The following is a 25,033-nucleotide window of genomic DNA, read 5'->3' on the forward strand; positions in this document are numbered from 1 at the left end:
GGGGGGGGGGTTCGAGCGTCTAGTCGAGTGTCTCGGACTCGACGGTTGCATAGTCGGACTGGAAGAAGTCGCGCAGGGCGAGGGGTCGGATGTCGAATTTCTGCACACGGCACGGAATGCGTCAGCCCGAACCTGGATGCCAGCATCAGCTCGTCCCGCAAAGTGGGGAACGAGGCCTTGAGCAAGTGAGCGAGACGAGCGGACGCACCCCTGCTCGGACCTTCTCGACGTCGACCTGACCATTTGCCAGATTCTTCCGCATATACTCCCTCACCGGTACCTGCGATGCGTGAGTAGACCCATGCGTCAGTCCGAGCGCCAAAGCTCGCGCTGCACCGCGCGGCCGTATCGAAGCGAGCGCGAGACGCACCATCGCCGCGTTCCTGCACGCCTCCTTGATGTCGCTCCCGCTGAGCCCGTCCGTCTTGCGCACGAGCCCCTCGAGGTCGAACCCGTCCTCGAGCTTGATGTCGCGCAGCATGAGCTGGAGGACGCTCCGCCGCTGCTGCGCGTCGGGGAGGCGGATCGCGAACCGCTTGGGCATGCGGCGCAGGATCGCGCTGTCGATGTCGTTCGGGCGGTTCGTCGCGCCGAGGACGAGGATGCGCGTGTCGTTGGTCGTGGTGAGGCCGTCCCAAAGTGACATGAATTCGGCTTTCCTGTGAGGCGCGGCATCACGGTGTTCGTTTAGCCCTTGACGTACAGACGTTACATCCCGGCAAAGGCGTCCGAAGACCGATGCACTCACATCATGCCCGTCACCTCGTGATCTGCCCGACTGCGCTCGCGCAGGAACGAGTCAATCTCGTCGATGAAGATGATGGACGGCTGCAGCTTTCGTGCGAGCGAGAAGAGCGCCGCGACGAGCTTGTTCGACTCTCCGAACCTGTAAGAATAGTCCGCGTCAACAGAGCTGCGCGGAACTGGTCAAAATGCCCGGGCGACCGAGAAATGGGGGACGTACCACTTGTCAGTGAGCGTCGAGACGTGCATGTTGATGAAGGTCGCGCCCGACTCCTTCGCGAGAGCCTGCACGACACTGAAGTCAGCCAGGCCACCAAACGCCACGACCCGCGACAGCAATCCTGGCTGTGCATCGAGGCCGGACGAGCGAGGCAACCAGCGCACCTTTGCGAGCATCGTCTTTCCGCACCCAGGCGGGCCATACAGCAGGACGCCCTTGGGCGCGCCGAAGAGACCCGCGGCCGAGTCGAACAGCTGCGGGTAGCAGAGCGGGAAGATAACGGCCTCGCGGAGCTGCGAGATGATGGGGTCGAGGCCGCCGACGTCTGCGCGGCGGGTCATGAGCAAATTTCAGGTCAGCAAGAGTTCAACAGGAGCTCCTTTCAACGACGGCGGTGAACAGGGACGCACCCTTGAACGACACGCCAATGTCCTCCGCCGCGACGACCTCTCCGGCGACAATCTCCTCGTGCTCGGTCAGGTCGAGGCTCGAAAGGTCGAGCCCGAGCTTGGTCCCGAGCGTCTCCTGCGCCTTGGCCTTGCTCTCCTTGCGCTTGGAGCGCTGTGGGTCGGCGTGGTTCATCACGACCTGCTCGGCGGCGACGAGGTGGAAGAAGTCAGTCGGGTACTGCAGGGCGGATGATCGGCTTGCAGTGGGACGCACCTTGAAGGCATACCACAGGACGACTTGCGAGACCTGCCGGGCGAACACGAGTGCGCGGTCAGCTTCACGTGCGAGTCCTCCGGCTGAGGACGAGGCGGAGAGAGCGATTGACGCACAGCAAAGAGGCCGACGTCGATCAGGAGCTTTGTACGCTGAGGATTGGGCGCCATTGCTGCCGTCGGACTAGCTGCAAGCTGGCGCGAAAGTGGAAGCGAGCGAACCGGAAGCGAGCGACAAGCGAGATGCGCGAGTTGGGCACAACCGCAACGTCGCAGCTCGTACAGGCTGGACGACGACGAGCGCACTGGTCCTGCACAGTCTCGTACAGGCACGCGTTCCACTCGCCGGCGCGCCCAAGGTTGCGACGCCACCGTCCGCTTGCTCTACCCGGCTTCTTTCATCTGCGACGCACTACGCGCTCAGCGCGATGCTCGGGCGTGTCTGACATTGCCGAGGTTCTCTTGCAGAGTGGTTGGATGCCGGTGCTGGTTCTGTCTGGCCCTCCGGATGTCAACAGGTCGCCTCGCCTCTCCTCTGGCCTGTTCGTGCACACGCGGGACCTCGGCTGGGGGCAGCATGTCACCGCCGCTGCCTGCTCATCGACTCACGGAGTTGTTGAGACTTGCACGCTTGTACCGCGTCACCAGTTATGGACTCCGCTTGCATCGCATCCCCGAAGATACCGAGTGGTCATCGATTTTCGCGTTTGCTGCGTCTCCTCCACGACGCTTGCCTCGCGGGCTCCTGTCGTCGTGTCAGACTCGGCCACCCTACCTCCTGCCTTATCGCACCTTCGGTGGACACAAGACATTGTTGCCCGGTACGGGACCAGGCGGTTCCTCCCGTCCTCGTCGCTTCGGCCGAGAACCGGCTGCTCCCGTTCCCTCCTTCGTTCCGCCTGCTCCCTCCCACGGTGCCGGGGACTCGACGCGTTCAAGCACTGCGATCCGCTTCGTTGCTATCTGCGAGACTGGAGCGAGCTTGGCGCTGTGGTTTCCGTGCTCTGCTGCTCTGGGCGGGACGTTGCCCCGTGTCTGCAATGCTGGTGCCTCTGCGCTTGGCCTGCCTCCCGCTGCGAGACGCCTTGCTGCACGCAATCAGTGGCGGCGGGTTTGATTGTTTGGCAGGCCGGCGACGGGAGGACGGGCTCTCGGAATCGCGGGCGACGATCTCTCCCGCCTTGCGCGTTCCCGGCCCCCCGCCGAGCGCAATGTGGAGCTCGTATTGGCCGCAGCGGGAGACGTGGCTCGGGTGCGCCCGGTCAAGCGCCAAGCTGGAACGTGCGTCGATAAGCAAGAGGGGACCTCGCACGAGAAGTCAGGCGCGAGGGCGAGGGGGCGGAGGACGAGGGGACAGGAGCGGATTCGCGCGGATTCGGTTTGGGTACTGTGGGTGTAGGATGCGCCTAGTGAGAGGGTGAGAAGGGCTGCAGAAACACGCGCGACAGAGTTGGCGGGGAGGGTTTCAACCTTTTTCGGCCTTCGCGGAGAAAGGAGGAGGAGACAGGCGAGCGCGAAGCGCGAAGCTCCAACTCGGCAGCGCGGTTGCTCGCCTCTTCCCCGTCGAGCGCAGTCCACTCGAGGACCATTGAGCGCTGCTACACTCTCTGCACTCGCCCGCCGCACGCCACCTGTCCGCTCGATCGCCACGCAGCTCGTCGTCGTCGTCGTCGCCCCTGCCCCCAACTGCGGGCCATGGACTTTGCGCTGGACGGGGCCGCGCCGGGGGCTGCAGGGCGCGGGCAGTACGACCCGGACGGGCACTTTGACTCGTCGTCGTCGTCGGGCGAGGGCTCTGGCGCGAGCGAGGACCACTCGTCGCCCGCCGACTCGAGCTACTCGGCCGCGTCCAACCACGCCTGGGGCCTCGACCTCGACGCCCTCGCCGCTGTGCACGTCCAGGTGCCCTGGGGAGCAGCTCACAGTCCGCTCGACCCCGCCGCCTTTGCGGCCGCGTCCGCAGCCTCGCTCAAGCTGGCCCCTCGGCACTCGTCGCGAGCATCCTCTGCCGCCCCCGAACCCCTCCACGCCCAGCCCGACGAGTGCTTGCCCCTCCCGAGCGACTTCTGGACCGCCTCGGACGCGCACCGCGAGTCGCCGTCGGCCGCGAGCCTCGCAGACGACGACCACCGCAGTCGAGCGAACGCTTCCGGGGGCGACTACTTCTCGGCGCCCGCAGACTCGCAGGAGCGTGGGCAGGACCGCATGGAGATGGAATTTGATGACATGGTGCACGGGGACGTCTGCGGGTGCGTCCTACTCTCTGCCTCGACTCGTCGCTATCGCAGGTCCGGGGGCGGTGCCCAACCGTCAGCGGACAGGGGCTGACTTTCAGCTCGTCTGTGCCTTGTCCTTTTTGTCTTCGATCACCTTGTCGACACCCGACGCGCAGTCCGGCCACCCTCACTTCGCCCATCGAAACCCTCTCGACACCTCTCTCGGCGCCTTCGTCTGCCTACTCTACGTCGGCCTCGACTACCGCTTTCTCCGCTCAGCTGCCCCTGCATCATCATCAGCACCAGCACCACCAGCAGCCAGTCGGTATCGAGCCCCTCTCGATTCCCGTCAACCTCCTCGCCGTCAACGCCGGCATCGCCCCCTCGCTCACCTCGTCGACGCACACCCCCTCCCCCGCCGGCTCGCCCGCGTCCGAATTCCCTTCGTACGCCCCGACTGCAGGATCCGTCGACGTTGACTTTGACAGCTCGGCGCCGTCGACTCGCGCATCGAGCGTGAGCCGCGTTGGCCGTAGCACGCGCACGAGCATGAGCGGGCCAGGGACAGCACCGGGCACGCGCGATGCGAGCCTGTCGCGCCGCAGCGAGGCGTCCACGTCTTCCTCGGCCACTGCCCCGACCGCGTCAGCGGCAGCGTCCGGCGGACCAGGCGCAGGGTCGCAGCGCACGCTGCGCGCCGAGACGCTCAACAGCGCGGGCAAGTCGATCTACACGGCGAGCGGCTCGGTCAACCTCGTCGCGCGCGACGCGGTGCAAGCCGCGCGCCTCATCCCCTCGTTCGCCTCGCCCTCGCCCGCCGACCTGCGGCGCGCGGCCGCGCAGCGCGGCCTCGCGCTCCCCGCCGAGATGCTCGTCCTCGGCGTCCCGACCGTCGGCGCCAAGAGCCGCGTAGAGACGCAGATCAAGGTCTCGCTCGCGCTCGTGCGCCCGCGCGACGGCGCCAAGGTCGAGACGGACGCGCACGGGCGCGTCGGCGATGCGCTCGTGCTCGAGGAGGGCGGGCTCGACGCGAGTGCTGCCAACGTGCTCGAGCGCGTCGGGACGTGGACGCACCTCCGCTTGCCCAAGTTCCTGGCGCTCAAGAGCAAGCCGGGAAAGACGCTCGGGGCGGCGGCGGCGGCAAAGGCGGCGAAGCCAGGTGCGCAGCTTGACGCATGCTTGCTCTTTGCCTCACACACGGAGGCTGACGCTTTCCGGCTCTGTGCAGAACCGCCCGCCGACAAGACGCTCTTGGTCGATGTCGCCGTTGTCTCTGCGACGGACCCGGCCTACGAGATCACAATCTGTACCAACTGCGAGCAGCGCGAGCTCAAGCGTTCGCTCCGTAAGAAGGACGCCAAGGGCAAGGTGACGCACCTTCCGATCCCCGTCCCCGCAGAAGGCGACGGCGAGCGCAACGAGGCCGAGGAGCGCCGCAAGGTCGTCGTCTTCAACGCGACCGAGTTTGTCGAGTTCCAGACGGGCGAGGTCATCATCCCGACCCGGATTACGTGCTACTGCCGGCATCACAAGGAGAAGAAGGGCTTCTGGTTCGTCGCGCTTCGCGGACATCTCTCTCCCGGGCCGCTGATCTGACCGTTCGTGACTCGCAGCATCCGCTACCGCTTGCGTGACCACCAGGGCAACCTTGTCGCAACGGGCCTCACTCCGCCGATCATGATCACCGACGACCACAAGACGACGTCTTCTACAAAGGCCGCCTCGACCGCTGCTGCCGCCGCCGCGGAGGAGCTCGCCGCACAACAGCTTCTGCAGCAGCAGCAGCAAGCGGGCAACGCTAAGCGCAAAGCTGGCAAGGCCGGCAACGCCGCCTCGTCCACGCGCAGAGACCCTAAGCGCGACAAGTCGTCCTCGCCCGGCGCCACTTCCGTTGGCTCGGCTTCCGCGCCGACGACGCACGCCTCGGGCCGTCCGCGCCGCCAGCCTACTGCTCGCTCCCGCCGCGGTGCGACCGAGAGCGACGACGAAGGGTACGACGCCGCAGCAGCGGGCAAGAAGAACCGGCCTTACGATGCTGATGCTCGTCCGGCCCGGAGCGGCACGGGCAAGCGCGCTGGCGGCTCGTCCGCTTCGTCGACTCATCGCTCGCCGACGTTCGCCATGACGCCGCTCCGGGCTGGCTCGCCGGTTGCGCCGACGCCCTCGCTTGTCGGAAACGTCGTCCTGCCGCCGCTGCCTGGACGCGACGGGCAGACTGGTTCGCCGAGCAGTACGCTCGGGTCGGCGCTCGGCCTCGGCGGTCTCGAGGACGCCTTCATGGCCGAGTCGACGCCGCAGAACGCTTCGGGCATGGTGACGCCTGCGACGTCGTACATGTCTTCCGACGAGCCGCGGCGGTCGCTCTCGATCGACCCGCTGCAGACCCAGCAGCAGCCGCTGCAGCAGGTCAACGGCGCGCTCGACTGGCGCGGCAGTCTTTCGTCGCCGCCTTTGTCGCCAGGCTCGACGGCGCCGTCCGAGTCGCTCCAATCCTTCTTCAGCGGCTTCCCCTCGCCCAACCCTTCGCTGCTCGAGTGCGCGCCGGTGTCGACCGGTCCGCCCCCTCCGCAAATCCCTTCGTTCGCCATCCCTGCCACCGAGCCCATCCCGACGAGCCTCACGCCCAGCTGGGCGCTCAACCAGCAGCCTGAGCAACTCACGCCTCCCGCCGTCGCCCCGCCTCGCATCAGCCGCATTATCCCCGCTGAGGGTCCCGTTCACGGTGGCGTGGAGGTGACGGTTCTCGGCGAGAACTTTGTCCGCGACCTGACGTGCGTCTTCGGCGACTCGGCTGCCGTCCCGACGCACTTCTGGTCGGCCAACACGCTCGTCTGCGTCCTCCCGCCGTCGCCCAACCCTGGCCCTGTCGTCGTCAGCATCAAGGGCGTGCCGCTCACGGTCGAGCCGGGCATGGGCGGCCTGCAGCTGTTCACGTACCGCGACGACTCGGACCGCTCGCTCCTCGAGCTCGCGCTTCAGGTCGTTGGCCTCAAGATGATGGGCCGCGTCGAAGACGCGAGTGCGATCGCGATGCGTATCGTCGGCAACTCGCAGAATGGCGGCGCGGGTGCAACAGCGACTGGCGCGGCAGGCGGCGCCGCACCAGGAGGCGCAAGCGACACGGCCGCGCTGGCAGCGACGCTCAATGCGGCTGCTACGTCGGTGTATGCGACACCTGCTTCGTCGCGCGCATCGTCTCGCAGGTCGTCCGTCAGTGGCCCGCCGAGCCCGGGCTCGTCCTCGTTGCCGCCTCTGCCTGCGGTCGCGAGCGGCGAGACGCGCAACTTCGAGGGCATCGTCATCAAGTTCCTCTCGCTCCTCGATCTCGACCCGTCCCTCATCCCCGGCGCAGCTCCGTCGCTCCCCTCGACGCGCCCGCCCATCTCGTTCGCCAATGCGCAGCAGCACACACTCCTGCACCTCGCAGCCGTGCTCGGCTTCCACCGCCTCGTCGCCTTCCTCCTCCAGCGCGACATCGCGCTCGATGCTGCAGACCGCAACGGCTACACGGCGCTGCACTTCGCCGCGCTCTACGGTCGCGTCAACATCGCCCGCCAGCTCCTCGATGCCGGCGCGACGCTCGGCGCGCGCAACATGGCGGGCAAGACGCCGCTCGAGATTGCGCAGGAGCGCGACGACGTCGACGTGGAGGACCTTCTGCTCGCACGCGGTGCGGCGGGCATGGCAACGCCCCGGATCTCGGCGAGTGCGAGGCGGCAGCTCGTCTCGTTCTCGCCGCGGCAGCAGGCGCCTGCTCGCTCGCTCTTGCCCTCGCCGAGCGCTTCCCCGCGCGGTGGGCGCAGGCTCAGTTTGCCGAGCAGCCGCTACGCGAGCGAAGATGAGGAGGACCGCGCGACGGAGTACCCGAGCGACTGGACCGTCGAGTCGGATTCGGAAGACGAGTCGGACGACGACCATGCGCACGATGCCGACGAGTCGGAGGACTACGACTCTACGTCGCCCGTCCGTCGGCCGATTCGCTCGAGGAACGTGTCGCGCAGCGGGTCGACCATCTCGCTGCACCACCTCGTCGAGACTGAGGAGGAGGAGATTGTCGAGGCCAAGCGCGTGTCGCCTCGGTTCCGGCGCGTCTCGCTCACCCGTGCGTTCCTTCCTTGAACTTGCAAGTTGCCCATCGACTTACCTGTGTCGCGATTCCACAGCCCCCGACAGTGACGACGATAAGCCCGTCGCCCCGCCGCAGTCCCTTCCGATCACCCCGCTCAACCAGCTCGCCTCGGTTTCTTCGTCCTGGCTCTCGCAGAAGCTCAAGCCGACGGTGCAGCCGGGTCTCGACAAGCTGCAACCGCTCGCGGGCGGCGTCACCGGCGTGTGGGAGAAGGCAAAGGCGACTCGCTTCGGCGTGCCGCAGATGCACATCCCCGAGATTACCGCCTTCCACGCGATGCCGGCCGCACTCACTCGCCACATGAGTGGTGCGAGCGGCTCGGCGGCGAAGAGCAAGCGTCGCCGCGCAGCCACCGTGGGCGAGGCGCGCGAGCTCGAGTCGCACGATGCGACCGACCTCGGCGAGCAGGCCGACGAATCGTCTGCGGAGCGCTTGACGCTGTCTCCGCTACGCGATTGGCGAGCGGCTTTCCCCACGCCGCACTGGTGGCACAAGGCGCCGTCGTCGCCGCCGCCATCGTACTCGGCAACCGAAGACCTCGCCTCGCCTCCTCCTGAGAAGCCTGCCGCCACTTCCGCCACCTCATCCGTTTCTCTCGCTGCATCGAGTGCTTCGCTTGCTCGTCGTGTCGTCGCTGCGCCGCGCGACAAGCTTCGTCGCCGCATCTCGGCCGCCTCGCAAGAGTCGGACGAGACGGATGCAGGCGCGGAGACCGACACGGGCAGCACGTACAGCGCCGTCGCCGAGGGCCAGGTCGGCATTCGTCAAGACACGATGCTTCGGGTGCGTTGCCGCTTCCCTGCCCAGCTCGCCAGGCGATCCTAACGCGACTCTCGTTACAGCTTTTCTGGCTTCCTGTTCTTCTCGTCGCCCTGTACTTCGCGTACACGAGATGGTCGACCCAGGTCCAGCCCGTGATCGATACCTTCGTCGACACGGTATTCCCGCATGCAGTCGGCTTCTTCCGCCGCTAGATGCAGTCTCCTTTGTCCCTTTCCCTAGGCGCTACTCCGTCGTCGTCACCTCTATACCTGACATACCCACCCCTGCGCTGTCCGCTCTGTTTCTTTCCTGGGGCCCTTCGTTGTTTCTAGCATGCCTTGACATTCCCTCCCCTTTAGCTTACGCTTTTTCCTCTGTTCACCCTCGTCTGTCGTAGAGAACTCGTTCTTCCTCTCCACTACTACTCCTCGGTAATGTAGCCCACATCCACGGCCTTTGATCGGTTCCATTCGTTTCGAGAGCACGATCTGCACTTTGGACAATCTCGGCACAGACTAACCCTGCCACTCCTTCGTTGCCTCCTCGAGGATCGGGCGCCAGAATTTGCGGCTCGCGGTATCCTGTCAGCAGCAGTGCGTCAGCTCTAGTCGGCACGAGCCCGGAAGAGACCGCCGCAATTACCGACTGGTATTGCCAGACCGCGCGACGTGGCAAGAGTTTCTTGCCGTCGGGACGCTTCCACTCCTTCAGGCCCTTGATGCCAGCGCCTTCGACTGCATTCACGAGTGCCTTGAAAAGCCGGTTCGCCGAGCCCTGGGACCCGATGCGGGAAGCACTCAGCATGCGACTTTCAGGTGCAGCTGCCGCGGGAGGGAGCTGAGAAACTTGTTGAGACTCACCTCGTGCAAGCGTTTGCCGTAGCCGTGAGCGACGACAAGTGCGAGCTGGCGGTACTTCTCGCCCGACTTCTCGTCGCGGAAGTTGGTCAGCGCGACCGAGACGTCGGCCTGAATCTCGGACGTCCAGGCTATGTGTATCTATCAGTCAGTGGCCAGCTGATGGAGTATTCTGCGCGCGCATGACTGACCCCGCTCGATAGCTATGCGAACAGGCAAGTGCGTCAGGCGGAGCCCCAGCAGCACACGGAATGCAGGACAACGCACCGAACCACTCCGGCACGGTCTTCTCGGGCGTGCGCTCGATCTGCTCCTCGAGCGAGACGGGTGCCGACGCGAAGCCGAGCGCGATGTGAGGGTACTTCTTCGACTTGGTAGGAATGCTGCGCGAAGAGGACAGGCGGTGAGCGTTTCTACGCAACCATGCCTCGAAAGTACGTACGCATCGCCCTTCCAGTCACGCCGGAGCTTGAGAGCAAGTCGTGAGTCGTATGCCTATAGGAGAGCCGATAGATGACAAAGTTACCAATGAGCGCAGGTCGAGGTCATCAAGCGCCTTCCTCGACGCCTTCATGTCGTCGTCCAGAAGCTTCATTGTTTTCTTCATCTTGCGGTTCTTCCAGCTACTGCGTGGGTAGAGCTGGGAAGCCGACTCTACGTCGACAGGCTGACTGTCCTCCTTGCCAAGGCCGCTCGAGTCGATCGCGACTGGGCAAAGATGAGTTGGTGGATGTCGCAAAGTGGTCATGAGGGAAGACGTACTGGTGCGGAGGAGCAGCTCCACAAGCTCCTTCGGCAGCGGGCCGTGCACCAGGTCCTCGATCTCGTCCACCTCGAGCTCGTCGAGGTTGTCGGGCAGCCGACGTGCGTTGTCCGAGTCGGGCAGCTGTGACATCATGTAGCGAGTCACAAGAGACGAGCACGAGCCGGAGCGCTCGATGATACGCGGATTAGCCGTGTCGTTTGCGAGGCCGCGATCGTCGTGGTGATCGATGATGGCTGTGAGTGACAGGGTCAGACTTTGAAGCGATAGCACAGACTATGTCTCGGTGCCCACCAACGATGGTCGACTCGTTCCATTCGGATCGCGGGACGTTGTGGTCGACAAGAGCAATGCCTTGGATGCGGTGACCAAGGTCGTCCGGCTTGATGGGCAACTCATCGATCGTGAGGAGGTCGCGGTGACCTGAGGTCATCTTGGCATAGTGGAGCGCGAGCGAGTTTTCGGGCCGGAGGTCCAAGGCGTCCTGCTCAGTCTGGAGGAGCGCGACCGCCTTCTGCGGCTCGGGGAGGTGGGTGTACATGTATGAGAGGGCGAGGGCCGACACGAGCGAGTCGAGATCGCCAGCCTCGTTGCCCATGACGATGATCCAATCATTCGCCTCGTTTGAGCGCAACGCGTCGAGGAAGTCGTCCTGCGGGAAGGCAACGAAAGTTAAGCTTCTGACGCTGCAGCGGTCTTGCGCTTGTTCAGCGAATCGACAGCTTCACTGCACTGCTCATGGACAACTACGAGACGCACTGCACAGCTGTGCGGCGCGCTTTCGCGCGCCAAGTACACCGCTCGACGTAATCCGATAAACGAGTGCGACTCACCTTGTTCTGCCTGCTCCACTGGCTGAGATGACCCGCGCCAATGTGCTCCTTGCTGTCGTTCTCGACCAAGTCGTCGGAGTCGTATGCCAAGTCGGCCTCCGCAGTCGAGGACAGGACAACCTGGGCGGATGAGACGTCGTTCCACTCGGCTGCGGGGCGAGCAGACACAGTCGATAGCAGTAAGGGAGCTGCAGCTCCCAGCAAAGTAAGCCAGTGCATCATCGAAGTCAGCCGAGAGGCAGAGGGAAAGAGCGGAAGGGCAAGCGATGAGGAAATGGCGGGTGGGGGCGGTGCTGCACGTGCGCCCGACCTCGACTGCGCTCGTGTGCTGATTGCGCTATGTCGAGAAGTACTAGGCGATCAAAAATAGGGTGGCGAGGCGACGAAAAGCATTTACGAGTTGCTTTGCACTGGAGCAAAAAGGTGGTGGAGAAGCAGGGAGTTGAACCCTGGACTTCATGCAAGCACAGACAATGCGAAGCAGGCACTCTGCCACTGAGTTACATCCCCATCCTGAAAGCCGCCGTCAAAGATATCAGCATATCAACAGTAACTCTTGGGGCAGCCCCCCCCATACGCCACGAAACTTGGCAACTCCGTGACTGTCTGCCTCGGCCTTCCGCTCTCTCAGAGACCTTGACCTACCATGTGACAGGTGAGCGCTAGTGCCAGCATTGCGATTCTGCAGGCTCAGTACGTCGTCGCAGCTCCGTACGCGCTGCCGTCTAGCCCGCGGCACACAAGCGCAAAGTCCGTCACCGCCTGCCGCACCTGCTTCCCTGTTCTTGCGCTGCAGGGTGTGGAGAGCGTCAGCCTTGATTGTCGCAAATGGAAAGGGGCTCGGGAAGACGTACGACAAGACTGCCCGCTCAAACTTGTCCTTGACCTCCTTGCTCGCGCGCTCGCTTGGCCACCTGTCCTGCGCCAGGAGCTCCTTGAGCGCTGGTCGCGCCTGATCGGCGAGACGGAGAATGCAGGCGTGCAAGAGCTCGCTGAGCGAGTTCAGGTGAGATCGCGGTGCACCGCCGGCAATGGCAGACAGGAGGGAGCGGAGAAGCGTGGGGACGCGTGGGAGCAGTACGGCGTGGAAGGCTGCTGAGGAGGAAGAGGCCATCTTGGTCTGCTGGATGCTCAGGAGCTGCGGAAAGGCAAGGTGTCAGCATTTGATGGGTCCTCAAGCGCAGGTAGGCACGCACAAGCAGCTCCATCGTTGACTTCAGCGAAAACTGTTCTTGCAGCGCGAGTCCTCTTTCCGCAAAGGCGAGGACTGTATCAAGATAGTGCGCAGGAAGCGAGCTGAAGATTCGAGGGTACAGCCGCACGATCTAATATCGGACATGAGGCATGAGCGATGCTCTTACTGACAATCGCTCAGAACGAGCGCACCTGGCAGCAGAAGGCGAGAAAGGCAGCAACAACGTCGGGATTCTCGGCCATAGCTGCGGGACGACCGCGTGAGTTCAGCGTGGCGGAGAAATCGCACGGTCGGACGCACCGTTGAGGTCGCCATGCGTGCTCAGCACAATATTCAGCGCAGCCTCGACCGGCTGGCCGACCTTGGCGAGCTCTTCGTCGCCCATCTCCGCGTCGTTCCGGTCTCGCGCAAGCCTCGCAAGCAGCTGACCCGCGATCCCGAGCCATACCGATGAAGGTGCGATTTGCAGCGCTGCGGTCGCGAGTCCGAGCAGTGCGAGCGAGTCAAGCGCGAGTGGCGAGGGAACCGCGTCCGACGTCGAGTGGCGGATGTAGTCCGAAAGCGCACCGACGACCTCCGAGTCGCCAGCCCAGGCTCGTGCGGCGCCTTCGACAGCCTTGCCCAGCTGTGACCGCATCTCGACAACGCGTGGGTCGAGCAGGACGCGTTGGGCTGCATCGCGCACGAGCTGCGTCTCGTCGAGGCTGGCGTCGAGGTCGATCAGGTCGCCTTCTGGGTCGGAAAGACCCTTGGCAAGGGCCGTCAGTCGCATGAGCTGCTGAAGGCAGAGCTCGCGAGCGTTTTCGGGTGACTGGAGTCGAGCAAGGCGGTGAGTAGGAGTGCCAACTTCGCGGAGGGCAACGCACGCACCTCGCTCAAAGCGGACACAGCCATCGTGAGCTGATGGATGACGGGGTTGGCAAGAACCTGCGGAGTACATACAAGTCAATAGGGCAGCCTTCGGGGCAATTTCAGGTGCACCGCACCAGCAAAGGCTCGACGAGCTCGTTCTCCGGCAGCGCCTGCACGACGCTCGCGACGCTCTCGAGCACCTTCGCCAGCTCTTCGTCCTCGATCCGTCCCTCGAGCCCGCCGAGGACCTGCACGAAGCTGCCGACATGCCCGACGAGGACCTTGCGGTTCGCGTCGCACAAGCCCTTGAGCGCACGTGCCGCGCCAGGGACGAGCTCGGGTTCTTGCAGGCCCTGGACGACAAACGAGACGGCTTGCAGGCATGCTTCGGGGTGAGAGGAGAACCAGGGGCTGTAAGCGCCGACGAGTCGAAGGGCGGTTGATCGGAGAGAGGGGAAGAGGCCGGCTTGTGACGGGAGGCGGCCGAGGATCGAGGGACCGAAGAGAAGCGAGAGGTATTGCGAGAGAGGCGGAGGAGGGGCTGATGGGTCAAGCTCGGCGAGCGATGGCGACAGAGGCACGACTTCGCCGAGCGAGTATAGAACGAAGAGCGTCGCTTCGAGCTCTTCGTAGCTGTCCTGACCCGGCGCCGGTGGCTGCGCGACCTGCTCGGCGGCGAGCTGGACGAGCGATCCAATCAAGTCGTCTCGTAGGACGAAGAAAGCGTATTGCGCCGCGTCGCTCAGGACGGTGGAGCGGTAGACACGGAAGGCGTCTCGGATGTCTGCGAATCCGTCCACAGCTTCAGTATGTCCACAACACCGCGGGAAGGTGCAGCAAGCGAGCCGCGACACGGAACGCACCTCGCGGCCAGCTTCGGACCTCTTCCTCCCTTGGCCTCGTCGCCCTCTCCCGCACGCCCTTCGCCAGCGCCTCGAAAACGCCTCGATACGTTGACCAGTCAGCCTCTCGTCCCTCGCGTCCTTCTCGCCCGTCGCCCGGTCCAGCGATGAGCCCCTCGTCCGCACCGAGCTCCTGCAGGTTGAGCCACGCGCCTTGCGGCAGCTCGTTGACGCCGTACGACTCGGACGAGTGACCCGGGAAAGTGGTGAGCGCGAGGAGGGCCGCAAGGAGGGCGTGCGTGGCGGGATGAGTGAGCGAGAGGATCGACGACGGGTCGAGCGCAGCAGCGGAGGGCGGCGGCGTGTCAAAGAGGAAGGTCGAGATGTGGTGGTCGGCGAGGGTCGCAACGAGCTTGAAGACGGCGAGGGCTTCGTCGTCCGGTTCGCTGCCATCGTGCGCTTCGGCGATCGCGTGCGCCAGGACTTGCTGCACGAAGGGGCCGATTGCCCAGCCCGTGATAAGCTCTGTCGTTCGCTGGCGGTTGACAAAGCGAGTGACGCCGCTACCGCTGCCGCTCGAGGAAAGCCCGCTCGAGCGCTCGATGAGCTCTTCGAGCGCCGAGCATGCTGCCACGACGGTTTCGGGGTTCGAGAGGTGCGGGAGGATGAGCGGGTAGAGCGTGGTGAGCTCGGGGTGTGAGAGCTGCCCGGCATTGAGGTACGAGACGAAGCAGGAGAGGGCAGAGTTGACCTCGGGAGTCGAGGCGGGAGGGGAAAGGGAGGAAGAGAGGGTCGTCACAAGATGCGGGATTGTCGATGAGAGCGTCGACATGTAGGCCATTCTGCGCCGCAGCGAGCATGATGAGCTTCTTCTGCTCCTTGTCAAGTCACAAAAACCGCGCACCGCTTGCTGCCGACGAGTTCTGCCCTCGCAACCTGCTCAATCGCAGTGCTGAGGACCTCCAGGCTCGCCTCCCTCCCCGCTCCGCTCGCCGCGATGCGCATGACGACCTCGAGCAGCCAGTCCTGCCACTGTCCTTCGACGCGCACGCTCAGACTCGTCGCCGCTGCCGCGAGTTTGCGCAGGACGGGCTTCTCGCCCGGCGTCGAGGCTGCGCCGGCTGCCGAAGGGTACGCAGCCGCGGCGCTCGCCGCGAGCCACGAGAGCAGCGAGTCCTTGAGCGCAAGAGCCTGGCCGCTCAGGCTATCTCCAGAGGCGGGAGCAGCGGTGTCGAGGCCAGGGAGGGTCTCCCAGCTGCGTGCGATCTTCTGCTGCAGCGTCGACGCGGCGAAGAAGCGCACGCTCGGGTCTGTGTGCTGGATCAACGGCCCGACGAGAGTCCAGGCGGCTGGAGCGGCCTGCACATGCTGGAGTTGCTGCTGCAGAGTCGACTGAAGCGACGGCGGAGAACGCGGGTCGTACAGCTGTTGGATCGCCTGTGGGAGTGTCGGGTGAGCTTACAGGCGACTCAGAAAGATCTGCCAGGCGCGCCTGCACGACCTGCGCGAGCTCGCCCTCCATCGTCGGCGCAGAGCAGGTGGGGGAAGAAGCGAGAGCGACGCAAGCTGCACCGCCTCACCTGGCGCGAGTTGGTAGTCAAAACGGAGCTTGTCAAGCGGCTACCCAGCGCTGTCGTCCTTCAGACTCGCGAGCAGCTCAAGAGGGTGACAGACGAGGTACTTCAGAATCTCGAGTCGCGTTCCATCCACACGGCTGACATGTCCAGCTGCACAGACCTCCCGCGCCACAGCTTTTACGTCTATCCCCCCTGCAACCTCATTCAGACACTCGAAGAACCGTTTACTGTGCAAGCGAAGCGGAAGGTAGGAGCGAAGCAGGAAGTGGGAGGGAAAGCGACCAAAAGCAGTCAGTACGCGTTCGCGGCTCGCTTGAGTTGTCGAAAAACACGCACGTGGTGGTTGCTGTAGGTAGCGGACGCAAACAAGGAAAAGTCGCGGGGAGCAAACCGGTCAGCACGTCGTTCCGCAGACTCTGTTCCCTCAGGTTTCAGAGGGGGCGCGGAACCGCGTCGCTCACTTCTTGTGGTGCTTGAGGTGCATGTTGTCTGTAGATTGCGCAGCGCAGAAGCCGTCAGCGTCCGATCATTCACCCGGGCCCTCTGCACGTCTGCCTCTGTGCGTTTCAGTTGAGCGACTCACAGTCGATAGTGTAGCCGACGAGGAAGAGGCCGACGATGGCGTGGAGGAAGGGCGCAGCCGACGCGTTCTCGCCGTCGAAGTAGCGGGCCTTGTACTGGGCGAACGGCGAGAGGCCGACCTGCTTCTTGGGCGCCGGACCCTTGGGGAGCTGCTCGTCGCGGATTGCAGGGCATCACGTGCGGTCACAGGGATCGTAGAGCCGGTCCAGTCAGCGCCGGAAGCGGGAGGGAGCGCGGGGAGGGGGAGCGCACCGCCGAGTAGAACTGGACGATCTTTGCGTTGCGGGCAGCGGTCTGGGGGGCGCCAATGGCCGAGGCCGAGGCAATCTTGGGCGGGACAAGGGCAGCGAGACGGGCAGCCACTGCGCTCGGCGACGGGGAGGGCCGTGGAGGGACGGGGCGAGCGAGGCGACGAGGAGCACGGCGACGACGGCGCAGAGGGCGCGAGCGGGCGAGACAAGGGTGCGGAGGGGTCAGTGCTGCGCTCTCTACTCGTCTAAGCACTCGCTGGGACGCACTGACGCGAGTGGGGACGACGACGAGCAGCGAACTCGCGCTCCCTCCTGCGCCCGAGGACGACCCCAGCCGCTTCCCCCTGCCCACGCCCTCTTGAGCACTTCTCTTGGGTCGCGGCGCTGATTTCACTCTCCTGTGCGACGAGATCCTCTTTAGTGTCTGTGCACGATGTATAGCTACAGCAAGGCACCTCCTCCGCAGATCACGCCTCGACCGCCTCGTCCCCCTTGCGCAGGTGCCACTTTGCATCTGCCCACTCGCGCCATGCTTCGAGCACCCGCACGACTCTTCTCATTCCGCCCATGCCCTCGGCGACGCCCCGTGCCGACACGTCAATGCTCCCCTTGCCGTCCGGCCGCACCTTTGCGTCAAGCTGCCGCTCGAACCCGACAATGTCGCGCAGCTTGTCGTCGAGGACGTTCTGTGCGTACTGCAGCCGCGACGTGCCCGTCGAGAGCGCGTGCAGCGGCGAGTCGGTCGTCGAGGACGCGCCGGAGAAGCGCTCGAGGCGCGACGTGAGCGACGAGGCTGCGGCCGCAAGCGAGTCGAGCTCGGCCGTCTTGCGCTTGAGCGGGCCTGAGAGGGACGAGATGGCTTGCTCGTACGAACGATGAATCGCCTGTTTGCGCAAAGAATCAGCGTCCTGACCCGGCAGTCAGACAGCGAAAGCGAGACGGAGAACACACCTCCATCGCAGCGACCACATCTTCAAGCTTCTTCTCCTTCATGCGCAAACGCCACGCCGTTGTGCGCAAGTTGACATCCACCTCAAGCGTGCGCCTCGAGAGCCATACGATGGGTTCCGGCGCGTCCTGCACCAGATTGACCGAGTGGCGCCGCACCCTCCTGCGTGGATGCGACATCGCGAGGTGGCGGTAATGCGAGCTGCTGCGGTGGTGGCGAGAAGGTGCGGACGATTCGGGCCGGGAGGCTCGTCGCGCCGGGTCGAAGACGACCTGCTCATCGCCCTCGTCGTCGTCAAGCTCGCCCTCGTCGTCGTCAAGCTCGTCCTCGTCGTCTCGGATCGCGCCGTCGCTCCCTTCGCCGTCTGAACCGCCTGCGAATTCGAGGTCGCCTGGTCCGCCGTGACCGAAAAGCGCGCTTCGCCGCAGTGCGGCAGCGCCTTCCCCGTCCTCCTCCCCCCCGCTGCCGGACGATTCGAACCTGCCCCAACTGACAGGGCGCGGCACCTCGCTGACCGCCCTGCGCATCATCGGCGGCGCAAGTCTCCCTGTCTCAGCCCTCACAGCCGCCGCCGCGTTCGCAGGCTTGATGCCGCGCGCAGCGGCGTTCGCAGGCGAGACGACCGGCACGTGAAGCGGCGCAAGTCCGTCGGACGCCGCGCCCTCGGCCGCGCTGCTGCTCCCCGAGCGCGAGAGCGAGACACTCAACGGGCTGCGCAAGCGGTTCCCGCGCGTCCCGCCGCCGCCGGGACTTGTCGGCGAACCGCTCGAGCGCAGGGCCGCGGCGGGCGGTATGAGGTCGTGCGTGTTGAGCGGGTCGAGCGCGAGGCGGGCATGCTTCTTGGACGAAGATGGGGCGATAGGAGGTTGTGCGGCAGGCGGCGCGAGGGAGGAAGGGGGAGAGCGGGCGGGCGAAGAGGGCCGCTCGCGGCTGTGGCTGTGCGCAGGCGTCGAAGTGCTCGAGCGCGCGCTGGGCGGCGACAGCGCCGAGGCGAGGCGAGAGGCAAGCGCTGCGGCGCGTGAAGAGGACGCGTGGTGCGATGAACTGTCGTCGTGTGCGTTCGAGGTTCGAGACGAGTCAGGCGAGAGGTCGGCGAAAGGGGCGGATGTGCCGGTCGGCGATTGACCAGGAGAGGATCTGGATCAGTGGCAGGGGAGGTAAGCATGAGTCGCGGGGTAAGGAACTAGAGAAGCGGGTCGGACGCACGAGACGACAATGCCCGGTGGTCCCGGTGCCTTCTCCTCGTCGTCTCCCTCGAGCCCGAGTTTTCTACCAGCGCGCTCCGCCCGCTCCTTGACGCCCCTCAGCACGCCCCTTCCAAAGCTGACGGGCCCGGCGCCGGTCGACGTGAGAGGCTGCAACCCTGCGCCCCTCCCACTGAGCGCCGTCCGCGCCGTGTAGACGCTCTCGGCGTCGGTGGCTGTCGCAGCCGACTCGGCGCCGTCATCGCGCTCGCGCAGCACGTCATCCTCAGCTATCGCGGCCGGCACCTTGCCGCGCTCGACGTCGTCCGTCCCGAGCGGCCCGTCGCTTTCGGCCTCCGGGTCCCACAGCGCCCTGACACTCCTCCCCGCGCGCCCGCTCGCGCTCCGTGCCCCACGCCTCTTCCGTCCCGTCGCGCGCCGGACCACCCTCTTCCTCCTGCTCTCGCCCTCTTCTCCCCCGTCCCCGCCGCCGCCGTCCGGGCCCTCCGACGCATGCCCCGACGCCCCCTCGCCGCGCACGACGCCGCGCACAAACTCGTCCAGATCGAGCGTCTCGCTCTCTTCGCCGCGCGCGCCGCGGGAGCGCGTCGTGAACGGGAGGTGGAGCGCGAGCGAGACGTGCGGGAGGTGCAGGTGCGGTTTCCGGCGCGCGAGCGAGCGCCCGGGTCCGGTCTCTTCAGCGGCTTCGTTGTCCGAGTGCGCGGGAGTCGTCTCGGCGCCTTCGGTCTGGGGCGCGTCGCCGTCGGGGCCGTTGAGCCCGAGTGCAGACGAGAGCGCGCCGCGGACGCGCTTGGTGGCTGGATGTTGCAGATGAGTTGAGGGAGACGTGCGGCCGTAGTACATGTCGGAAAGTGTCGCCAGAAAGCAGGGTGTGAGCACGGGTGGACAGGCAGTGGCGAGGTGTGCTGAAGTGGACGAGAAGGCCGGCGCATGCGCACGCTGCGAAGCAAATCGCCTCATCCATCAGCACAACGGCTCATGTAGCGGGCAGAAAGTTGAAATGGAGGGAATGCTCCGCGACGCACCTGGAACGCCTCGACGCAGCGCAAGAACCTCTCCCTCTTGGCGATCGCATCCTTGGGCACGTTCTCGCGCTCGCCGGCCTTGGCTTCTCCAGACAGATGTGGTCTCCTCCTCGACCCGTGCTGGTGCTGCCCGTGCCCATGTCCGTGCCCGTCGAGCCCGAGCGAGACCATCTTTCCGCGCGAAGCGACGACGAGGCTCAGGAGCGCGGCGAGGAGCGCCGGCGGGAGGATCGCGCCGTCCTCTGCGAGCGCGCCCGGGCCGCCCGTGCGCGAAAAAGGGGACGAAGCAGAAGAAGAAGGGACGACGAAGCGCGCGGCATATGCGAGGCGGAAGACGGACAGCGCTGCGACGGTCGTGTCGCAGATGAGGCCGTCGCCCTCGAGGAGCGTTGGGCCGAGGACGGGCTCGGGCGGTAGCTGGGACTGTGCAGAGGAGGACGAGGGCATTGGCGCGGGGGAAGTGGACGGGAGTGGCAGGCCGAGCGCTTCCGCCCAGTCCTCCAGCTCGAGCTCGACCTCGCGCGACGGCGGGCGACTCGTGCCGCCGCCGCCGTTACCCTGACTCGCGCCGTCGCGCGCACGAGGGTCGACTAGCAGCGCCTCGAGCAATGCGCGCTCGAGCGTCTCGCGCGTCAGGGCCACTCCGCCGCCGGATCCTCCGCCGTGCGCGAGCTCGAGGCGATCGGGCACAACGAGGGCGACACTGCTCGCGAGATACGTCTTGACTGGTCCGAGGCCGAACAGTGCGAGCGCGTGCTGCACTGTGCGGCCGAGGGCGAGGACGGTCGAGGTGAAGTCGCGCGCGCGACGAGCGGAGGAAACGGAAGAGGTGTTTGGCGGAGGAACGGGCAGGCTGTACGCCTGGAGGAAGTGCAGCTGCTGCGCGGGAGTGGCGCCGGCTGCTGACGAGCCCGCGTACTTGGTAGACGAGGACGAGGAGGCAGGAAGGCGAAAGCCAGCACGCCCGCCAAAGCCGAGACGGCGGAGGTTGATGTTGGAGATGAGGGAGGGAAGGTGGTAGCGATAGTCGGCAGCAGCTGGAGCAGGCTCGGTCTCCGACGAAGGGGACGAGGCGGGAGAGGGCGAAGGGACCGGTGGAAGCTGAACGAGCGAGAAGGACGGCGGAAGGGAAGGAAGCGCCGTGAGAGGGACGTAGCCTTGCGGAGTCTGTGTGCGCTGGCCTATAAGCGCCAGGTCCCTGGCTCGACTCGAGGTCGCGTCACAACACCGCCATCATGCAGCACACACCTCGTTGAGCCTTGCGCCAGCCTGCTTCAGCAGGGCCTTTGTGCGGTCCCAGATGACAGCCTGCTCGTGCTTGTCCAGAGTAGCAGCATGACGTAGCGTGAAGCGCTCTGCGACAATCTGTGTGCTCGAGAGAGGTGAGCAAAGAGTACGAGAAGACTCGAGGGCGAGGTGAGCGCACGCAGTCGGCCTTGTCGCCGGTGAGGACGACGATGACGGGCATCAATGCGTGTCGGTCGGTCATTCTGCGAGTGTTTCTCCGGTGTCAGCAGCGTGCAACCGCGAGTTCGCTCCCCACCTGTGGATGCGGCTGATGAGGTGGAGGCGAGGGACGAGGCGACGGACCGCTGCTCGATGGCCCAGGTCTGGTAGCCGCGGAGGGTGGTCTCGCCCTGGCACGCCCAATCTGCCAGCCAGGGCGCGGCATGGTGTGTCCTCGGGAGGGCGGGGAGGAGGAGGACGACGTCGGCCTGTCGCTCGTCGTCGGTGCGGCGGGCGGGCATGTGCCGCGCAGGACGGGAGTGCTGAACTGCACGCCGAGGCACGCAGTCACGTGCCCTTGCTCAGCGCGCGAGGCGAAGGTTGCGAAGGTGCGCGACTTCTCTCGAACGCTCGCCGACCTTCCGCGTGCGAAGCTCTGCGGCCAAGTTGCGCTCTCTTGCTGAGCTCGTATTGTTCCCGCTTGCACACGCTGCACTTGCGCACACCGTCTGCACGTCCCGCACGCACATGCTCGCACCCAGACGCTTCCTCGCCAGCACCGCCACCTTCGCCCTCCCCCGCTCCCGCCGCTCCCTCGCCGCCCTCCCGCTCCACGCTCACGCCCATGCCCGCCTCGTCTCGACCACGCCCGTGAGCCGCGCACCTCCGCGCGGCGGACCACCTCCGCCACCTGGAGGAGGAGGAGGAGGCTTCCCCATGGGCAACATCTTCAGCGGAGGGCAGGGCAAGCGCGAGCCGGGAAAGACGCTCGAGGAGAACTCGGTCGACCTGACGGCTCTCGCACGCGAGGGCAAGCTCGACCCCGTCATCGGCAGGGCGGACGAGACCAAGCGCATGGTCGAGATCCTCTCGCGCAGGACAAAGTGCGTTGCGGAAACCCTCTCTTCTTCGTCCACGGCTAGCGTTGCTGACTCTTTTCCCGCTTAGGAACAATCCGCTGCTCATCGGACCGGCGGGAGTGGGCAAGACGGCCGTTGTCGAGGGTCTAGCGTGAGTGTCTGCCGTTTCCTGCGTCGGCTACAGCGACAGGCGCGTCTGCAAGCCTTCGTTACTGACTCGCCGTCGTCGATTCACAGACAGAAGATTGTTGCCGGTGACGTTCCGGAGTCGCTCAAGAACCGCCGTTTGCTCTCCATCGACCTCGCAACGCTGATGTCGGGCGTGAGTCCGCCTACACCGTCTACACCTTTGCACGCTTACTCACGAACACCTTCTTGTTCAGACCGGCGTGCGTGGCAGCTTCGAGGAGAAGATGAGCGGGCTGATCAAGGACCTCGAGGAGGCGGACGACGTAATCGCTTTCATCGGTACGCGCTCCATTGTCGAACACCGGAGTTGCCGTGATACTGACCTTGCCCGCGTCCTGCAGACGAGATACACCAGATCCTCAACCTGGGCAAGGCGGAGGGTTCGCTCGACGCCGGCAACCTGCTCAAGCCGGCGCTCGCGCGCGGCCTGCAAGTCGCGGGCGCGACGACACTCGACGAGTTCCGCACGAGCCTCGAGAAGGACAAGGCGCTCCTGCGGCGCTTCCAGACGCTGCTCGTCGACGAGCCGAGCGTCGAGCAGGCCGTGACGATGCTGCGCGGGCTCAAGCCCAAGCTCGAGGTGCACCACGGCGTGAGCATCTCGGACCAGGCGCTCGTCAGTGCCGCCGTCATGAGCAACCGCTTCATTTCGGACCGCCACCTGCCGGACAAGGCGATCGACCTCGTCGACGAGGCCGCGGCATCGCTCCGCCTCCGCAAAGAGTCGCCGCCGGAGGAGCTCGACGCGCTCCGGCGCGAGATCACGACGCTCCAGATCGAGCTGTCGTCGCTCGGCAAGGACACGGACGCCGTGTCGGCGTCGCGGCGCGGCGAGATCGAGGGCGAGCTGCGCGAGCTCGAGGCTAAGGCGGGAGAGATGGAGCGCGCGTGGCGCGCCGAGCGCGACCGCGCAGAGGAGATCCGGCGCACGCGCGAGGAGCTCGAGCGGCGCAGGTTCGAGCTCGACGAGGCGCAGCGCCGCGGCGACTACCAGCGCGCGAGCGAGCTCAGGTACTCGGTCCTGCCCGAGCTCGAGAAGAAGCTGCCAAAGGACGGAGAGGATGGCGCGGGAGACGAGGGCGCGAGGGTGACGAGCGACGACATTGCCCGCGTTGTGGCCAAGGTAAGCCCTCTACCGCTTCTATCGGCGCCTGGTTCCGCACGGATTGCTCACGCGTTACACTCACTACAGGCTACCGGTATCCCGACGTCGACGCTTCTCCGCGGTGACCGTTCCCGCCTGCTCGACCTCGATGCCGTCCTGCGCTCGCGTGTTAAGGGCCAGGAGCAAGCGATCAGCGCCGTTGCGTCTGCGATCCGCCTCTCGCGCGCGGGTCTGCACGCCGGCAACCGCCCGATCGCGTCGTTCTTGTTCTTGGGCCAGACGGGCACAGGCAAGACGGAGTTGGCCAAGGCGCTGTCGCAGGAGCTGACGGGGACGGAGAAAAACCTCATCACGTACGTCGCGGCTGAGCATAGATGATGACCTCGCTCGCTCTGAGCCGGTTTCTACTCTTTCCTGTCGAACACGCACTCACGTCTCCTTGCGTCACGCAGCATCAACATGAGCGAGTACCAGGACAAGCACACCGTGCGTGCTTTCCGTCTCGCTCTCTTACAGTGCATGCTCAACTTATACTGACGCGCTTCTCACGCTAGGTCTCGCGCTTGATCGGCGCACCGCCTGGCTACGTCGGATTCGAAGACGCGGGCCAGCTCACCGAGGCGGTCAGGCGCAAGCCGTACAGCGTCGTGCTGTTCGACGAGCTGGAGAAGGCGCACAAGGGTGAGTCTGCCCCTTTCCGAGCGTCTGCTGTGATTGAAGCATGATCAAGGCTTCCCCTTAGTTTGACCTCCTGCTGACGTCCTTATCTCCTGCTCCCAGACGTTTCGACCATCCTCCTTCAGCTCCTCGATGAGGGCAAGCTTACCGACTCGCAGGGCCGTGTCATCGACTTCAAGAATAGTGCGTTCAATCGTCTTCCTCGTTGGGCGGGCGGGCAAGAACTGATGCGAATCGTTTCTCAGCCACCATCATCTGCACGTCGAACATGGGTTCCGACATCCTCGCCGAGAACGGCTCGACGCTTCCGGACGGCACCGTCACCGACAAGGCCAAGCAAGAGGTGATTGCGCGCGTCCAGTCGCAGTACCCGCCGGAGCTGGTGCGTGATCGCTTCTCTGGTTCCGGCCCTCCGCGGTTCGATGCTGACTCTGAGCCTCCGCAGCTCAATCGTCTGGACGAGATGATCGTTTTCAACTCGCTCTCGCCGTCGACCATTGCCGACATCGTCGACCTGCGCCTCGCGGAGGTGCAGCAGACGCTCAACCACTCTCCCACCGCGCCCGACCGGCGCATCTCGCTGCTCGTCGAGCAGGGCGCGCGCGACTGGCTCGCGACGCACGGGTACCACCCTCAGTACGGCGCGAGGGCCGTGCTGCGCCTGATCAACCGCGAGGTGCGCAAGCCGCTCGCCGAGGCGATCCTGCGCGGCGAGCTGGGCAACGGCGACACGGCGCGCGTGAGACTCAACGCGGCGGGTACGGGGCTCGAGGTGCTTCGCGTGCGCCAGGAAGGTCAGTCGGGGGAGGAAGGCGAGGAAGAGCTGCAGCCGTCAAAGGAGGCGGCGTGAAGAACGAGTCCCGCATAGCATCTCCGCTCTCTCCGGTGTACAAATTAGCCTGTCGTTTGACGATGTTCTTTGGTTCATCTTGTAGCTACAGTCGTGCAAGTTTCGCCTCTCTTACGAGCAAGCAGCTGTACGAGGCAGTGAGGCAGAAAGCGTCTCCACCTCTACCGGCCTTTTCTCTGCTCCCGCACCGGACCGCAGTCCACTTGGCAGCACAAACCTTGTCGCGGCGAAATAGCGCCGC

At 65.4% G+C, this 25,033-nt stretch overlaps 6 protein-coding genes across 6 annotated transcripts; 2 read left to right on the plus strand and 4 right to left on the minus strand.

The window, feature by feature from the left end:
- Positions 1 to 19: 19 nt before the first annotated feature.
- On the minus strand, positions 20 to 1,797 carry MSP1 (protein-degrading AAA family ATPase MSP1; the record flags this gene model as incomplete). The annotated part of the gene is made up of 9 exons (XM_076648567.1): positions 20 to 100; positions 209 to 280; positions 371 to 659; positions 749 to 886; positions 965 to 1,029; positions 1,129 to 1,289; positions 1,375 to 1,552; positions 1,628 to 1,660; positions 1,744 to 1,797. The coding sequence occupies 9 exons, from the start codon at positions 1,795 to 1,797 to the stop codon at positions 20 to 22; spliced, it is 1,071 nt and encodes a 356-aa protein (XP_076505756.1).
- A 1,524-nt stretch (positions 1,798 to 3,321) lies between these two features.
- JCM10292_001616 (uncharacterized protein) lies at positions 3,322 to 8,945 on the plus strand (the record flags this gene model as incomplete). The annotated part of the gene is made up of 6 exons (XM_076648568.1): positions 3,322 to 3,875; positions 4,019 to 5,001; positions 5,071 to 5,392; positions 5,456 to 7,944; positions 8,006 to 8,754; positions 8,814 to 8,945. 6 exons carry the CDS (start codon positions 3,322 to 3,324, stop codon positions 8,943 to 8,945), a joined length of 5,229 nt encoding a protein of 1,742 aa, XP_076505757.1.
- A 303-nt stretch (positions 8,946 to 9,248) lies between these two features.
- JCM10292_001617 (uncharacterized protein) lies at positions 9,249 to 11,861 on the minus strand (the record flags this gene model as incomplete). The annotated part of the gene is made up of 11 exons (XM_076648569.1): positions 9,249 to 9,314; positions 9,376 to 9,507; positions 9,594 to 9,721; positions 9,782 to 9,793; positions 9,858 to 9,973; positions 10,033 to 10,058; positions 10,117 to 10,298; positions 10,353 to 10,589; positions 10,648 to 11,005; positions 11,187 to 11,335; positions 11,828 to 11,861. 11 exons carry the CDS (start codon positions 11,859 to 11,861, stop codon positions 9,249 to 9,251), a joined length of 1,440 nt encoding a protein of 479 aa, XP_076505758.1.
- Positions 11,862 to 11,876: 15 nt separating this feature from the next.
- Positions 11,877 to 15,597, minus strand: JCM10292_001618 (uncharacterized protein; the record flags this gene model as incomplete). The annotated part of the gene is made up of 10 exons (XM_076648570.1): positions 11,877 to 11,976; positions 12,041 to 12,324; positions 12,383 to 12,511; positions 12,573 to 12,625; positions 12,682 to 13,192; positions 13,252 to 13,308; positions 13,368 to 14,017; positions 14,097 to 14,917; positions 14,980 to 15,512; positions 15,568 to 15,597. The coding sequence occupies 10 exons, from the start codon at positions 15,595 to 15,597 to the stop codon at positions 11,877 to 11,879; spliced, it is 3,168 nt and encodes a 1,055-aa protein (XP_076505759.1).
- A 512-nt stretch (positions 15,598 to 16,109) lies between these two features.
- On the minus strand, positions 16,110 to 21,412 carry ATP17 (F1F0 ATP synthase subunit f; the record flags this gene model as incomplete). The annotated part of the gene is made up of 11 exons (XM_076648571.1): positions 16,110 to 16,141; positions 16,236 to 16,383; positions 16,487 to 16,596; positions 16,753 to 16,829; positions 16,957 to 17,369; positions 17,437 to 18,571; positions 18,641 to 19,578; positions 19,665 to 20,831; positions 20,913 to 21,029; positions 21,091 to 21,154; positions 21,255 to 21,412. 11 exons carry the CDS (start codon positions 21,410 to 21,412, stop codon positions 16,110 to 16,112), a joined length of 4,359 nt encoding a protein of 1,452 aa, XP_076505760.1.
- A 226-nt stretch (positions 21,413 to 21,638) lies between these two features.
- JCM10292_001620 (ATP-dependent Clp protease ATP-binding subunit) lies at positions 21,639 to 24,792 on the plus strand (the record flags this gene model as incomplete). Its single annotated transcript, XM_076648572.1, has 11 exons — positions 21,639 to 21,994; positions 22,059 to 22,121; positions 22,208 to 22,292; positions 22,354 to 22,438; positions 22,501 to 23,282; positions 23,352 to 23,617; positions 23,717 to 23,750; positions 23,819 to 23,945; positions 24,045 to 24,125; positions 24,188 to 24,324; positions 24,388 to 24,792. 11 exons carry the CDS (start codon positions 21,639 to 21,641, stop codon positions 24,790 to 24,792), a joined length of 2,421 nt encoding a protein of 806 aa, XP_076505761.1.
- Positions 24,793 to 25,033: the final 241 nt, after the last annotated feature.

The sequence above is a fragment of the Rhodotorula paludigena genome, assembly GCF_050403205.1.
Source record: "Rhodotorula paludigena JCM10292 DNA, Rt_paludigena_JCM10292v1_ctg17, whole genome shotgun sequence".
NCBI classification, from domain to species: Eukaryota; Fungi; Basidiomycota; class Microbotryomycetes; order Sporidiobolales; family Sporidiobolaceae; genus Rhodotorula; species Rhodotorula paludigena.